Below are 16,835 nucleotides of genomic sequence, written 5' to 3' on the forward strand. Positions count from 1 at the left end.
TCAGGGTCATCCCAGAGGGCCAAAGCATGTGGAAACAGCAGCACTTTTTTAAGGGTAAAAATTTAGGCGAGAAAAACACATATTTTCAAGTGTTACTGAACAGTGTATTAAATTTACAGTGCATGCAAACTAATAACGTCGGCTCTACTAGAATAACTAAGTAAACTAAAATAGAAAAGTAATATTGAACATGATTTTAACCCTTGTGTTGTCCTCCCCCCCACTGTCCCAACTTTTTATTTTTCTAGGTCCAAATTAAAAATGCTTCCCCCCCCCCCCCCCCCCCCCCCCCCCCCCATTTCTCAATGTTTTTGTCACTATTCTTCTCTTTTTTTGACATTTTTATGTCCCCCCCAACGTTTTTTAAGCTTTTTCCGTCATTTTATCAAATTTCTTTTTCAAATGCTATAAAATTCAACACAACTTCTGAAAAGATTGAACTGATCATTTATCATCATTTACTGATCACTTTTAAAGAGTGTCGTATGGAACCCTAAATTGTTGTTTTTTGGGGACATTTTGGTTGATAGAAACCCAGATTTCTAATATAGAAACTTTAAGAAAATGGGTCAAATTTGACCCGAAGACAACAGGAAGATTAAGAAAGTAATACAGTGAACCCTCGCTATATTGCGGTTCACCTTTCACGGTCTCGCTGCTTCACGGATTTGCATCTCAAACATAATCAATGGATGCATGTCGGTTTATAAGAATATTTTTGCCCGGAAGAAAAAAGAGCAACAACAACTACCGATAACTATGTTCTTCTCTCAAAAAAATACAGCTGCAACGCGGGCTTTAGAAGAAAAAAACTGCAGAGCGGAAACAGGATGCAGCGGCTCAGTCAGAAGAGCAGTGAAATACAAAGGGAAGCACTAGTTTTCCTCCTGTACTTTGTGTTTTTTTAACAATCATTTTTCATTTTCTCCCGTTCTAATCCAATGACTTTGATCGCGGGGGGGGCGGTGCTGATCTCCGCAATTTGAAGCCTTCTGTTTGTATTGGTGATTAAAATTATTATTTTATAGTACAGTAGTTATTTGGAGAAAAAAAACATTTATACAGTAGGCTACTTTTCTTTGTTAAACAAATGATTGGGCCTGTAAAAAGGTTATGTTTTTTGGTTTCAATGATTATTTCATCGTATAATAATTGTAAAAAAAATAAAGGTTACTACTTCACGGATTTCACTTAATACGGGTTCTTTTTGGAACGTAACCCCCGGGATAAACGAGGGTTCACTGTATTGCAACAAAATGGCGTTTTTCCACTGCTGGTAACAGCTCAGCTCGCCTCGTCTCGTCTCGTTTCTACTCGACTCTTCTCGTCTCGTTTCTACTCGCCTCGTCTCGTCTCGTCTCTACTCGACTCTTCTCGTCTTGTCTCTACTCGACTCGACGCGTTCAGCGTCCGTTTTCCATTGCAGATTGAGTAACGCCTCACGCGTGGCTGGTCACCTGGTGGGCGATGTCCGACCGGTGAGGTCTCTGATTCTGAACTGCTGTGCTTCGTATAATCTTTCTGAGAGTCATGGAGAGACTTATGACCACGACTGGGATGTATCTGGGACAGCAGAGCCAGGGGGGACACTGTCACAGGGTGCAGAGGAAGAAGACCGGGATGTAGGGGAGGGTTTGATGCGCTACTTGAAAAGCTAAATAATAACTTTTCTTTGATATATTGTCTTGTTTTTTCAAAGTAACAGTGTGCAATATTGTAAACGACACAAAGTCCCTAATAGCCCTTAATATTGAACAGTTGAAAACTGAGAATAGTGCAGAGAGTATATAATCTGTCCGTGTCTGGCTAGATTTTTTTTAAATGTTGCGTTTGTTCCAGACACACACTCCACACTCTTGTTTGCTAACAACGCAGTGATCCGACCAACCAGCAGTCTGCACGTTTCCACGTCACCTTTTGGTATCGCCTCAGCTCACTTGGAACCTCAACTGAGGTAGTACTAAAAAAGTCCCTGGTAGCAGGTCCCAGGCACGTTTTTTCGTAATGGAAAACCAAAAAAGGCGAGTAGAGTCGAGGGAGTCGAGTAGATACCACGCAGTGGAAAACCGCCATAAGTTAGCTTTAAAGGGCCGGGTAGGTGCATTGTTTGTTACTATTGTACCGAGCCAGGCTAGCTGTGTACCTCTGTTTCTAGTCTTTATGCTAAGCTTAGCTAATGTAACTTTCTGCTCTCTAACTTGAACAAGCAGATAAGCAGGCATTTCCAGGCTTTCTAACTTCTAAACTACTTAACTAAAAGAAGGTGTTCTGTTTGAGATGAACATTCTGTTTAAACACGTAGAGAGGACTGAACAGTGAGTGGTATGAAGACTTCATCACACTAAGTATGACTTACTGCTGTTTATGTATTCAATGCATGTCTGCAAATACTCATTAGTGTCCAGGTCGATGGGAACCAGCGCTGTGTGTTTGCTCAGTATGTTGCAGGCCTTGCTGGTGTGAATAGCATACACCTGGTACTTTCTGCCAGACCCTGCCAATTATAATAAGCATACAAGGATTATGTAGTAAATCACAGGATAACATAATATTATTCCAAACATACAAAACTGATAAATGAATCCTACATTAAATGCAGCTTAAAGGAATAGTTTGACATGTTTTTTAAACGAGCTTATTTGCTTTATTATCATGATTAAGATGAGTAGATATCACTCTCACATCTGTTTGTTAAATATAAAGCTACAGCCAGGAGAAAACAGACATGCCTGGCTTGGTCCAAAGCAGTGTTGCCAACACTTTGTCCCTAGATTTAGCAACTTTTCAGACCCCCCTTAGCAGATAGGGGCTGGGCAGGAGGAAAAGTACAAATCAAATTGCTTCTAATTTTCTGTCTGTGTGATCATTTTGCAATTAAACACAGCCCAATTCACAGCACAGCTGTTGTCTGTAACTTGTGTTTTTGGTGATTTTGTTAGGAGCAGCAGCTTGGAAACAACTGGGAAGTTACTACTGCTGGACTGTGGGTGGAAATAGGACTTAGTTCTCAGGGCCCAGACTTCAGAGGAGGGCCCAAAAAAATGGTAGAATAGATAGCTGTGTATATGGGGGTGCAGAACATGTAGTCTGAATTGGCCATATTTCATGGAGAAGCAATCGTGAAGACCTGACCCTACACAGGGGAGCACGTACAACGTGATGATATATTTGATTATGCTAATTAGTACATGGCATCATCAAGCGACATTTAGCCACTTTTTGAGCAGGCTTCAGCTCTTTTCCATCAAAAGTGCTTGGCAACACTGGCCCAAAGTTACAAATCTCAACATATTCTGTCTCTTTCTTTAATCCAGCAGATGTTCTCATCTATTTATGATCTATATATTATACCAAAAAAAGCAAATAAGCATATTTCCTAAAATGTTGTATCTCTGAAAGGTCAACACCTATGTGAAATTAGATAAGAGAGTTAAGATGCATATATTTCAAATTGAAATAGTCACAAGACCTACTCCTGATCTGTTTTATCTATCTATTTCTATATCTACTGTATCCATCTACCTATTTCTATATCTACTGTATCTGTCTATTTCTATATCTACTGTATCTATTTCTATATCTACTGTATCTATCTATTGTATATATATATATATATCTCTATCTATCTCTTAATCCATCTCTATATCTTCAGTATCTATCTATTTCTATATATGCTGTATCTATCTCTATATCTGCTGTATCTACTGTATCCATCTATTTATATATCTACTCTATCTATTTCTATATCTATATCTACTGTATCTATCTATTTCTATATCTACTCTATCTCCTTATCTGTCCATCTCTATATCTCTACAGTATATCTCTATATCCATCCATCCATCCATCCATCCATCGTATCTTAGAATCTTTCCAATAAATGTTAAAATCCCCAGAGAGCTCACCATGCTCAATGTCACACTCCTTATCCGCCATGTGCTCAAAGTCTCCTATGATGGAGTGTCCAGCCATGTGGTGGAAGGTCTCGTTCCACAGCTCCTCGTGAACCTTTTCCTCCCGCTCCCGTCCGTTCAGGAAGGGCTCAATATCGAAGACAACCTCCCACCTCGCTGGTTTCCCACACAGCAGTCCGGACACCACGGCCTTGCAGTCGCCTTTCAGCTGGCTGGCTGCACCCAGATCTGAAGTTTGGCTCTCCTGAGGGGTTTCTGCTTGACACATCTGATGTCCATAGCCATCTGAAATATCACAGGTTGGATTCCTGAATGTGCAATTTCCATTTAATACTCAACATTTATTCAAATCCATCTGAAATTTGTCACCAGCTGTTACTGCTCATTTGAGACTGGATTTGTGTTAGATTAACTCATCACATATGTTTTCCAAAGCTCTCTGTGTTCAGTCAGCTTTAATGGCTCTCTAATAAATGCTCCCTCTTTTGTTCCTGATTAATATTCTGTTTTGATCCCAAATTTAGAAAATAATTTCCTGTCCGAGTCCCTTCTGTGCTCGACCATCTGTCATTATTTCTCCTCTTGGATTTGGGATGGATGTTGATGTTGTAATTTCATTAAATGTAAGACACTTGTCACATTAGACCGTGTTCTTGGCTTGAATTTAAAGGGCTGGTAATCATATTTTTAAATCAAACTTTCTTCCAATTTCCATCTTGTTGAAGGACTAGTTCAATATTTTGGGGAAATATGCTAATTTAATTTCTTGCAGAGAGTCAGATTGATACCATTCTCATGTGTACATTCATTTTTACTGGACATACAGTGTTTATGAGTGGTCTGTTTCCCCAAAAAGTAAAACTATTTAAAGGGACAATAATGACTTAATGTCTGTGTAGTTTCAGTCATAGGCCATTGCAACTAACATTTAAGACAACTTTACAATGTTTAATTGCTTTAAAGGCATGGTTGGTAACTATTTCCAACATACACTTTTTATGTCATGTTTGAAATGTCTGTACACCTCGACAGCAATGCATAACTTAAGAAGTTATGATAAAGCAGCAGAAAAGATCCAGCAGTTGTATCTGCTGTACGCCCACCAATCACTGTCTCGCGGCCCTCTTGGAAAGAACCAATGAAATACCTCCTCGCCCCACTGCGTGTACTCGACAACTCCGGTGTACGAGCCTGGACTCAAGGCGCATTGGATTCCGTGCAACGCTCTTAGCAAATACATAAATCACTTTCATTGAATTTTGGGTGTAAATTGAAATGGTTTCAAATCAGCATCCTGACCAAACTCAGCCACTCAACATATCTCTGATCCTATTAGGCAAAATGATTGCTTTAAAAGCTCAAATATTAGGTATAATTCTATACAAATGAGGGTTATTGACGATGGATTCCAAAAAGTAGTGTAAAACTAGTGGTAGTAAGGTGATGGTAGTGAAACAAAAAAAGAAATAACGCATTGAAAATGTCAAATGTCAAAAAAAGGGTGACGAAAGTGTTAATCTTTTTGACCCGGGAGGACTACACAAGGGTTACCCATTATCGCTCCTGTCTCCAATCTGCTCTGAAACAGAAACACAGCTGTGTTTGTGCACATCTGTGTATGGGCGTAGCCCCGAGGGCGGGGGAGGGGTTAGACGGAGACCCAAGGAGATGCTTCTTTCGCATCTTGCTAGCTTTTCAACATAACCAGCTCTGCCTTTAAGATGTGTTGACTGGTAACATTTGGTTTTATTTAATACATTATTTTGCATTAATAAAACGGACAGCTTGTGTTCTCACCTGCGTCTCCGACGCTGCCAACAGAAGGGCTGTCAGTGGACGATCTGGATCCATCTTCCCCAGTGGAGTTGTCCTGAGGCTGGGAATGGAAAGGAAGCCCTGAGTCGGCTTCTTGCTGTAGGGGCGGCTCCTGCTGAGGTAGTGACCTGGGACAGCTGGCAGGACGTCCTCTCGAAGACGAGGCACACAGGCTTGCCAGTTGTGGCTGAACACAAAACATTTTATTTCCTCTGGAATCTAAGTTTAACTACAGGTAATTGTAATTTTGGCAGTGGTGGAAGAAGTATTCTGTTCCTTTAATTAAGTAAAATAACTAATACCACATTGTATAAATTGTCAATTAAAAGTAAAAGTCCTTCATTGACAATGTTAATTAAAGGGGCTCTAAGTTATGTTGGGTGATGTAACTTCTTGTTGACGTTCAAACAAAACAAGAATACCTTGCCCCTCCCTCCTCCTTATCCCATCCCCTCCCTTCTGTGCTTCCACGTACTAACCTCCCCCCCCCACCCCCAAATCCTTGTAGGTTCTTGGCTGGAACACTCTGTGTGTGTATATGCTTCGTGGTGCAGGTGGGCGCAGTTTGGTTTTGTTGGCGCTTGTAGACTCTGGGCTGGGGACAGGCAGCTAGCAGATAGTGAGGAGATGTTTTTTTACAGTGTGTTCTGGGGACAAGCAGCTGGCAGATAATGATTAGATGTTTTTTTACAGTGTGTTCAGGGGACAGGCGGCTAGCAGATGGTGATAAATTGTCAGAAAATAGTTTTTTAGGTAAAACTCATCTCAGTTTCCAAAATTGCAACATGGTGTAAATGGTGTTTCTCCTTTTGTGTGACTAAGAGACCAGAGCTCAAATATTTTTAATTTCTTTATCACATATGTTTACTGCAGTTTGATAAAATGATTCAAAATAATGCAAAATAAATGTATTGAATTAACTTAGCTATACACGAACATAAATAGAAAGTGTTACTATATTAACACATAATCATTAGATATAATTTAATCATGGCATGAGTGCAGTGAGTAATCTGATTTACAAAGAGAAGATCTCTTCACAGCCCAGTGAACTCTGTTTAGTTATACTGAGCTGCTCCCTGAGCAGTATTCAAAACTAATCACCATTCATAAATGTTGCCCCTCATTACTGAACAGAGCACATTAGTCTGTTCGTCATTATACTCAAGTCCCAATCAGGGTCAGATGGTTGTTTCACTTACCAACACAGTCTGAATACAAATATTGTTCTTTTTCCATATAATCACAATATGACAACTGTTTCATGATACAAAATGGGCTTCTCCTGCCTTTGTTATCATAACTGATTTATGATGAATTAATGATTGTTTAAATAAGGTTAGTTTGAGATCTGTGAGCTACCAAATTATTAACTGAATATAAAAAAGTGATGGCCTACTTTACAAACCGAACCAGTGCAATCATGTGACTGATACATATGACAGTGTGGGACCCCACCTGGTAGTCGCTCCTCCACTGGGCCTCGTGCTCAGGGCTCATCTGACCTATCAGCTCCTGGACTTTGGCTCTCCTCAGTGGATTCTTAGTCACCACAGAGCTGGGATCACTGGGAGTGGAGACCTTTTTTGCCGGGTTGTATTCAGATATCTGGTTGGTGCTGTATGCGCGCCTTCTTGGGGACGTCATGCTATCAAACCCTAATGTTTTGTTCAAAAATAGAAATTGTCCAAAACAAATAAAAATAGCAAAATTTCAACATAAATGACATGCATATAGTTGTTAGTTTCGGCTAGTCTGAATTGGTGAGGGTTAACGCAAGATTGTTGACAAAGATGCCAAGTTCACCACAGCTTTTCGTTGTCGCGGTCAGTGCTTTCTTGAATGGGGAAAATCCTCTCCCAAAGAGCTTTATTTTTCCATTTTCAAAAGCAACATTTTGTTTGGAATAAATAGAAAAACTTGTTAGTTGCCACGTGCAATGACGTCTGCAGCCATGGTGAGCGTGTTTATGTTGCCTAAGCCCTGTGTTTCCTCAGCCCTATGCCCAAACTCTAATACTAGCTCTTAAACTAACCAACAAAAACAAGGTCACATATTCAAAACATAAAATATGAAAGCCTCTCCGGGAACCATCACCTTATCCTGGTGGAGAGGTTTGTTTGTCCCTATGAACCTGAGGGCTGTGTTGTCTGGAGCTTTTTGCTCCTGGTAGGGTCTCCCATGGCAAAGAGGTCTCAGGGGAGGGGCCAGACAAAGAATGGTTCAAAGACTCTAATGGAAGAACAAGGAAGGGATAGAGGGACCCCGCCCGGAGGAAGCCCTGGGCCCCGTGAGCGAGCGCCTGGTCTTGGTTCCGGAACCGTACTCCTGGATAGGGGTTGGACTCTGTCCTACTCCGGAGTTGCCCATGGTGTGAGGCGCCGGGTGGGTGTGGGGATACTCACAAGTCCCCGGCTGAGCGCCGCTGCACTGGAGTTTACCCCGGTGGACGAGAGGGTTCCCCCCCCATCCCTACGCCTGCGGGTGATGGGGGGGGGGGGGGGGAACTCTGACTGTTGTTTGTGTGCATATGCACCAAACAAGAGTTCGGAGTATTCGGCATTCTTGGACACCTGTATGGGGCTCCAGTAGGGGACTCCATAGTTCTGCTGGGGGACTTCAACGCACACGTGGGCAATGATGGAGATACTTGGAGAGAAGTGAGAAGTGGGAGGAACGGCCTCCCTGATCTAAACCAGAGTGGTTGTCTGTTGTTGGACTTCTGTGCTAGCCATGGATTGTCCATCACAAACACCATGTTCGAACATAGGGATGCTCATAAGTGTACGTGGTACCAGGGGACCCTAGGCCAAAGGTCACTGATCGATTTTATAATCGTTTCATCTGATGTATGTTTGCCGTATGTTTTGGACACTTGGTTGAAGAGAGGGGCAGAGCTGTCAACTGATCACCATCTGGTGGTGAGTTGGGTCAGGGGGTGGGGGAAGTCTCTGGACAGACCTGTTAAGCCCAAACGGGTAGTGCGAGTAAACTGGGAACGTCTGGTGGAGGCCCCTGTCCGACGGACTTTCAACTCACTCCTCCGGCGGAGCTTTTCGGGCATCCCTGTGGAGGCTGGGGGCATTGAACCTAAGTGGACAATTTTCAAAGTTTCAATTGCTAAAGCTGCGGCGGCGAGCTGTGGTCTTAGGGTCTTAGGTGCCTCAAGGGGCAGTAACCCAAGAACACCCTGGTGGACACCGTTGGTCAGGGAAGCCGTCTGACTGAATAAGGAGTCTTTCCAGGATATGTTATCCCGGAGGACTACGGAGGCAGTTGCAGGGTACCAACGGGCCCAAAGGGCTGCAGCCTCTGCCGTGACAGAGGCAAAGCAGCGGGTGTGGGATAAGTTCGGAGAAGACATGGAGAAGGACTTTCCGTTGGCACCAAGGTGCTTCTGGAAAACCGTTCGCCACCTCAGGAGGGGGAAGCGAGGAATCATCCAAGCTGTATACAGTAAGGATGGGACTTTTTTGACCTCAACTGGGGAGATAATAGAGCGGTGGAAGGAGCACTTTGAGGAACTCCTAAATCCAGCTGACACGCCCTCTGTGGTAGAGGCAGAGCTGGAGGATGATGGGGGATTGTTGTCAATTTCCCAGGGATTGATGAGATCCGTCCAGAAATGCTGAAAGCTCTGGGTGTGGAGGGGCTGTCTTGGTTGACACGCCTCTTCAACATTGCGTGGAAGTCTGGGACGATGCCTAAGGAGTGGCAGACCGGGGTGGTGGTGCCACTCTTTAAAAAGGGGGACCAAAGGGTGTGTGCCAATTACAGGGGTATCACACTTCTCAGCCTCCCTGGTAAAGTCTACTCCAATGTGCTGAAAAGGAGGGTTCGGCCAATAGTCGACCCTCTTATTGAAGAGGAACAATACGGATTCCGTCCTGGCCGTGGAACAACGGATCAGATCTTCACTCTCGCAAGGATCTTGGGGGGGCCTGGGAGTATGCCCAACCAGCCTACATTTGTTTTGTGGATCTGGAGAAGGCGTATGACCGGGTCCCCCGGGAGAAATTGTGGGAGGTGCTGCGGAAGTATGGGGTGAGGGGGTCCCTTCTCAGGGCCATCCAATCTCTGTATGACCAAAGTGAGAGCTGTGTCCGGGTTCTCGGCAGTAAGTCTGACTCGTTCCAGGTGAGGGTTGGCCTCCGCAAGGGGTGCGCTTTGTCACCAATCCTGTTTGTAATATTTATGGACAGGATATCGAGGCGTAGTCGGGCGGGGAGGGGTTGCAGCTCGGTGGGCTCGGGATCTAATCGTTGCTTTTTGCAGATGATGTGGTCCTGATGGCGTCATCGGTCTATGACCTTCAGCACTCACTGGATCGGTTTGCAGCCGAGTGTGAAGCGGCTGGGATGAGATATGCACCTCTATATCTGAGGCCATGCGGTTCTCAGCAGGAAACCGATGGAGTGCTTTCTCCGGGTAGGGAGTGAGTCCTTACCCCAAGTGAAGGAGTTTAAGTACCTTGGGGTCTTGTTTGCGAGCGAGGGGACCATTGAGAGTGAGATTGGTCGGCGAATCGGAGCAGCCGGTGCGGTATTACATTCCGTTTATTGCACCGTTGTGACGAAAAGAGAGCTGAGCCAGAAGGCAAAGCTTTCGATCTACCAGGCAATTTTTGTTCCTACCCTCACCTATGAAGGCTGGGTCATGACCGAAAGAACGAGATCAAGGGTACAAGCGGCCGAAATGGGTTTTCTCAAGAGGGTGGCTGGCATCTCACTTAGAGAGGGTGAGAAGCTCAGTCATCCGAGAGGAGCTCGGAGTAGAGCCGCTGCTCCTTATCGTCGAAATGAGCCAGTTGAGGTGGTTCGGGCATCTGGTAAGGATGCCTCCTGGGCGCCTCCCTAGGGAGGTGTTCCAGGCACGTCCAGCTGGGAGGAGGCCTTGGGGAAGACCCAGGACTAGGTGGAGAGATTATATCTCCCACCTGGCCTGGGAACGCCTCGGGATCCCCCAGTCGGAGCTGGTTGATGTGGCTCGGGAAAGGGAAGTTTGGGGTCCCCTACTGGAGCTTCTGCCCCCGCGACCCGATACCGGATAAGCGGATGAAGATGGATGGATGGATAGATAAAATATGAAAGTTGGTGGGGCCGGGGGTATGTGTGCTAAGGGAACATAGGGCCTATTTTGATGGGGGGAATTTCATAGGGCTGAGGGGACATCTGGCTGAGGGGACATAGGGCTGAGGGGACATTGGGCTGAGGGAGCATTGGGCTGAGGTAATATAGGGTTGAGGGGACATAGGCCTGAGGTAACCTAGGCCTGAAGGGACATAGGGCTGAGGTAACATAGGGCTGAGGGAACATAGGGCTGAGGTAACATAGGCCTGAGGGGTCATAGGGCTGAGGTAACATAGGGCTGAGGGGACATAGGGCCGAGGTAACATAGGCCTGAGGGGACATAGGGCTGAGGGGACAAAGAGCTGAGGTGATATAGGGCTGAGGGGATATAGGGCTGAGGGGACATAGGGCTGAGGAGTCATAGGGCTGAGGTAACATAGGGTTGAGGGGTCATAGAGCTAAGGGGACATAGGGCTGAGGGGACATAGGGCTGAGGGGAAATAGAGCTGGGGTAACATAGGCCTGAGGGGACATAGGGCTGAGGGGACATGGAGCTGAGGTGATATAGGGCTGAGGGGACATTGGGCTGAGGGGACATTAGGCTGAGGGGACATTTGGCTGAAGAGACAGAGATGACCCCCAGCCATGGTAGCGGCTGTATAAGGCTTTACTTAGGCACTGGGATGAGCTAAATGCTAACCTGAGCATGGTAAAATGCTCACACTGACAATGCTAACATGCTGATATTTAGCAAGCAATGTTTATCATGTAACCCATATTAATTTAGCAATGTAGCATGCTAACTTTTACAAATAAGATAAGATAATATAAGAAAAAACTTTATTTGTCCCACAGTGGGGAAATTGAGGTTTGCCACAGCAAATATAACAGCAAGAGATAGGTAAGTGTACAGAGTTAGATAAGTGTACAAAATATAGCAAACGGTATTATACAATAAATTACACATGAATTATTAATTTGACTAAAAAATTATGCGTAGATGTAATGATAATGGCACATGGATTACAGGATATATTGCACAGAGTGAACAGTGTTCTGGAAAGATCTGCGGTATCTCTCCTTCACACAGCGGGGATGAAGCAGCCTATCACTGGATAAGCACAGAGTACAGCGGGGCAGATGGGAATGTTATTAGTTTCGCTATTATCTGGTGATAATCCAAAGCATTGGACACATTTAAATTGTGATCCGTTAAATCTAAATCTAATCTTACCTTTGAATCCTACCCCACTCAAGCAAAGAGAAGTTACTCCTATCCCAGAATGTATGTGTGGTGTAGCCAGACCCTAATCCACATCACTGTGGAGACAGGTCTGGCAATGTGAGACTCAAAAAGCCATGATCAGTCTTCAGAAATGTTGGCTTAGACTGGCAGACAAGATACCTGTAAGGAGTGATAGGATGCGTGTGCTGTAGGTTCTTACCCGTGGTGTCTTGCTCTGTGGTGGCAGGGTTGTCTTTCATGGAGTCCTGGTAGGAATCATACAGAGGTGTTTCCCTGTAGAACCCCTGACTGTCACTACTCGCCTTCACCGGGTCCTCCTCTTGAGAGTGGTAAAACACGGAGCTGGCTGACTCAATGGAGCGCATCATACTGTATCGCCGCCTCTTGTCCTGTTGAGTTTTTAAATAGGTGACGCATCCACTTCACAAGGTTGGATTAAAAAGCTTCTACACCGTTAGCCCTGTTCAAATACACCACGTAGTAATTTAAATGAAACAATAACATGATTCTTCAAACAGAACCTTAACAAAACTAAAGTTGAGGTTCCTTTTCTGAAACAAATCCACAACACATAAAGTCATCTTGCATACAGTCTTTTTCCACCTCTCACTTGCGCTTACAGATTTGGGGTTGGCATGGTAGCGGGTGGTGTCGCAAACCACACTGTAGCCAATCAGACTGTCCCCTGGAAACAGGAAGGTGTTGCCCACAGGGGACAGCAGCACTTCTTTGGTCTCAGGAAAGAGCCATTCAATGGAAATGTCACTGAGGACCGGAGACATGGTTTTCTTCAGGGACTTTATCATCTGTGGAGTAATAACAGGCCGACTTAAGTACACTTTCAGATATAAACAATAGGTTCTTTGTGACAAGTACATGAAGCAAATCGCGTCACTGAGATATCCTAATGAAAATAATCCTAATTGGTATCAGTGGCAGACACTCGGCGCTTAGAAACCACAGCATAATGCCTCTCCAGTTGGCCTCAGAATAGCTGGCTGTCTTTAGAAGTGAAACACAAAGCTGGACATGAGTACCTTGGGCTGCAGCCTCTCTCCGTCAACCAGGAACTCTGCTGTTCCTTTGGAAACTGTTGCCAGTCCCTGCACCAGCCTCCTGCAAGCACTCTGTCCTATGCCGAACGTAAAACATCTGCACAAACACATTAAACACTGCAGCTCCATGGACAGATCGAGAGATATATGCATGATAACAGGTTTTGTTTCAGGATGTGCACACATTTCACAGGGATTTAAAGAGATGCTGTGCAGATAGAAACAATCTAATTTGTCAAACACAGATCTGGAGCAAAGATAAGGAATAGCCAAACAGGAAATTATCTTTTTATGAAAGTTGAGACATGCCTGCTGCCCCTCAGAGTTCTCTGGGGAGGTTGGCTGACGCTCTATTTCACCATTTTTATTCCCTTTTTAACTGAGGGATGAGTTGGGTGATTTCATTGAACCAGCTAGGTCCCTTTTTCATTTGACATCAAAGAAAGTGCAGATCAAAACAGAAATGTCACCTTCTAGTTTAAAAACCTCACATGGATTTTTTGGACAGAGATTGATTGTCTTTTGGTCTTGTCTCTGACTGACTGCGCTGATTTGTAAGCATAGTGTGATAATGACTTAGGAAGTGTCGATGAGTTGGCCAAGCTCTTTGTATCCAATGCAATCGTCTGGGAGCAGTCATCCATTAAAAGAGGAAAGACAAAGGTCAATTATTTCCAGAGGGACTCAGTAGGGGGATTCACAGTGTGAGACTTAGATGCAGGCTGCAAAAGGAAATTATTTCCCAGTGTATTGCAGATCTATTGTGCCACCGGCGCTCACTCTCAGTTGACAGTTGGTGCTTGTATCCTTCAGGGAGCTTCGGTCTGGTCTTCGGGCTCCTTCATTGCCAACACCGGTGCTTAGAATCCATCGCGGGGTTTTGATGGTTCTCTACTATAAGAGAACTACTAGTATAACGGTGGAGTTTAATTTCCAAAGACTATGTACATTTAAGCCCTGTATGTGATTTCCTGTAATGTGTCAGCTGTGCCTTTGCTACAGTATTTTTATAATGGGCAAATTTGCTTTTATCATTTGCTTTGACACAACATGCAGTCGCTTCTCTGCCAGTGCTGTAACATTCATGTCATGGGGTATGCACTGTAATGTCTGACCAGTGTTACTTCCACCATAACAGCTTTGGCAACAAAGGCTAAGACTAATTATTGGGCTGTTTCTTTTATTATACATTCAATATACAGTTCCGTTATGAGCCTTAAAGTTATGGTGCGCAGTTTCTGTCTCCCCCATGAGGAATTCTGAGTAATGACAACAACACTGTTGTTGCATCCACATGACGCAAGCCTTTCCGTGATCCTAAACCACCCCCACCCTTCCTCCATGCAGTTGCAAGTAGCCAAGGAGGACGAGGAGGATTAAAAAAACATGGATTCTTCAGAAGAGGTCATTATATTTACTTGAGTTTCTGCGTGTCAATGTCGCCGGTCTACACCATTTTGTAAAAAAAAAACATTCTGAGAAATAAAAATGTACCGTTATTAATATAAAATAGTTGTGCACTACAGCGTTAACAGTGATACTTGCCTAATGTAACGTGCGTGGCTGCGGACCAGCTCAATTACTTTGCCCGTGTTGCTGACGGCTCCGTCAGTGAGCAAGAAGAGTAGGCGGGGGTGTCCGGTGAACATTGGCTGCCTCAGGATCCACTTGAGAGGTGCCAGGATGTTGGTCCCCCCCATGTCAGCTCTGATCTTCCTAACATACTCACAGGCCAAGGCAAGGGCTTCCTGAGATGAAGCGGAGAAAAGATAAGTTGCAGCATCTCACGATTGTTTCATAGTTATCACACATGCACTAACTTTTTAATGAATTGCAGGGATGTATTACAGAACTGCTTTACCTCCTCGTACTTCTGGCTGGTCGTGAAGAGGGATTTGAATGTGGAGCCAAAGCTGATAATGTTAAAAAGGCAGCCTGGAACGAGGCTCTTGAGAATCACCACCATGGCATCCTGAAAGAGAGAGACCAAGAGCAGATTTACTTAATGTCCAGAGAGTAGAACAGAACAAAAATCTTAAAGAAAACAAAAGGCAAAACTCTTCTGCTCATTAGGTGCCTAATTCATGGCTGAGGCTCAGGTGGTAGAGCTGTCACCTGCCAATCAGAAGGTCAGTTGTTCACTCCCTGGTCCTTTGGCGCCGTGTCAAGTGTCCTCGGGCAAGACACTGAACCCTGAGTTGCCCCCGATGCTGCCCCATCAGTGTGTGAATGTGTGTGTGTGTGTGTGTTTGTGTGTGTGTGTATCTGATGAGCAGGTGGCACTTTGTGTGGCAGCCTTGGCCACAGTGCATGAATTTGTGTGGATGGTTGCTGTACTGTGTAAAAGCGCTTTGAGTAGTCTATGGATCAATTAGTCGCAATTTTAGCGAAATCACAAGATGGACCAGTGCTAAATCAAAATATATTGGGGGCGCGATATTTGTTAAAGGCAAAATATGTGTCAAACTATTCTGAATAAAGTATTGAGGGGCTGTGAATGTGAGAATGCTGTGTGGACTAGCCAAACCCTCGTCCGCTGCGCTGTGGAGGAAGGTCTGGCAATCCCAGTCTGCAAATTGTATCCTACAGGCTAAAGTAAAAATCTTTTAACGGTACAGATCCTCGCAAAAATTATACTATTATCATTTTGATTATTTATGTTTTAATATTTTCAATGAAAATTAGAATAATTATATAAAAATTATCATTCCCTCCAATGTCGCGAGTAATATCGCAATTGCAATAAATATATTTTCCTAATATTGTGCAGCACTAGATCTAAGTCAAGAAATGTGCCATATAAAACCATTCAATGTGCTGTTGAACGTTTCCACTGCAAAACGCCAACTTTGGCTGATTGGTTGAATGATAGTGCGGTGCTCTACACAGCTTCCATTGCTGCACAGCACATTTTCTCAAGAACAGGGAGTGAGTGGAAAGTGGTATCCTGCAGTGTAATTTAACCCATCACTGCTCTTTGTACAGCAGTGGGGCCCTTTCTAGAACCCCACTTATCTCCACCTTCACTCAGGTGGAGAGCACAGCGATCACCAGACAACCCACAGCTAAATCCTTGTTCAGGGGTAGGGTCGCACAATTATTTGAAATTGTATTGAAATTACAATATGGACTAGTGCAATATCCAAATTGTAGAAGAGCGCAATATTTGTTAACGGCAAAATATTAGGGCTGTAAAGATACATCAAACTTTGGTTCGATTTGCATTACGATTTTTGACCCACGATTCAATACAAACCTCGATTCTGTTTTTGTTTTGTTTTTTTTTGGGGGGGGAGCATTTTTTCTGCCACATGGCATTGTTTTGTCATTGATTACATCCCATTTTGCAACAGATACCTTATTTATAGATAGTGATTGATTTCAGGCCTTGGGAAAGACCCAGGACTAGGTGGAGGGAGTATATCTCCAACCTGGCCTGGAAAACGGCTTGGGTTCCCCCAGTCAGAGCTGGTTAATGGGGCTTGGGAAAGGGAAGTTTGGGGTCCTCTGCTGGAGCTGCTGCCCCCCCAACCTAATACCGGATAAGCAGATGAAGATGGATGGATGGATGGATGGATGGATGGATGGATGGATTGATTTCAATGTTGATCAATCCAGCACCAAAGATTCTATTGTACCTTAAAATAATGTTTCCAAAATTAGGCTCGTTCGAGATGAACTGCGCCTCGCCTGTAAAGTGGACGAGAGCAGGCGGGAGCAGCGGGGGCGGGGAAAA

General features: G+C 44.3%; 1 protein-coding gene across 1 annotated transcript in view; it reads right to left on the reverse strand.

Moving 5' to 3' along the window:
- vwa5b1 (von Willebrand factor A domain containing 5B1) overlaps positions 1 to 16,835 on the reverse strand; it is a 37,839-nt gene that overhangs the window by 5,690 nt on the left and 15,314 nt on the right. Inside the window, exons 8-16 of the mRNA XM_034877597.1 lie at positions 14,961 to 15,071; positions 14,645 to 14,847; positions 13,082 to 13,196; positions 12,665 to 12,850; positions 12,244 to 12,433; positions 7,188 to 7,387; positions 5,712 to 5,916; positions 3,906 to 4,199; positions 2,357 to 2,494 (exon numbers count right to left, since the gene is read on the reverse strand). Coding sequence (XP_034733488.1) covers positions 2,357 to 2,494; positions 3,906 to 4,199; positions 5,712 to 5,916; positions 7,188 to 7,387; positions 12,244 to 12,433; positions 12,665 to 12,850; positions 13,082 to 13,196; positions 14,645 to 14,847; positions 14,961 to 15,071 — 1,642 coding nt within the window. The remainder of the gene's footprint in view (positions 1 to 2,356; positions 2,495 to 3,905; positions 4,200 to 5,711; positions 5,917 to 7,187; positions 7,388 to 12,243; positions 12,434 to 12,664; positions 12,851 to 13,081; positions 13,197 to 14,644; positions 14,848 to 14,960; positions 15,072 to 16,835) is intronic.

This window comes from Etheostoma cragini, chromosome 7, assembly GCF_013103735.1.
Source record: "Etheostoma cragini isolate CJK2018 chromosome 7, CSU_Ecrag_1.0, whole genome shotgun sequence".
Taxonomy (NCBI): Eukaryota; Metazoa; Chordata; class Actinopteri; order Perciformes; family Percidae; genus Etheostoma; species Etheostoma cragini.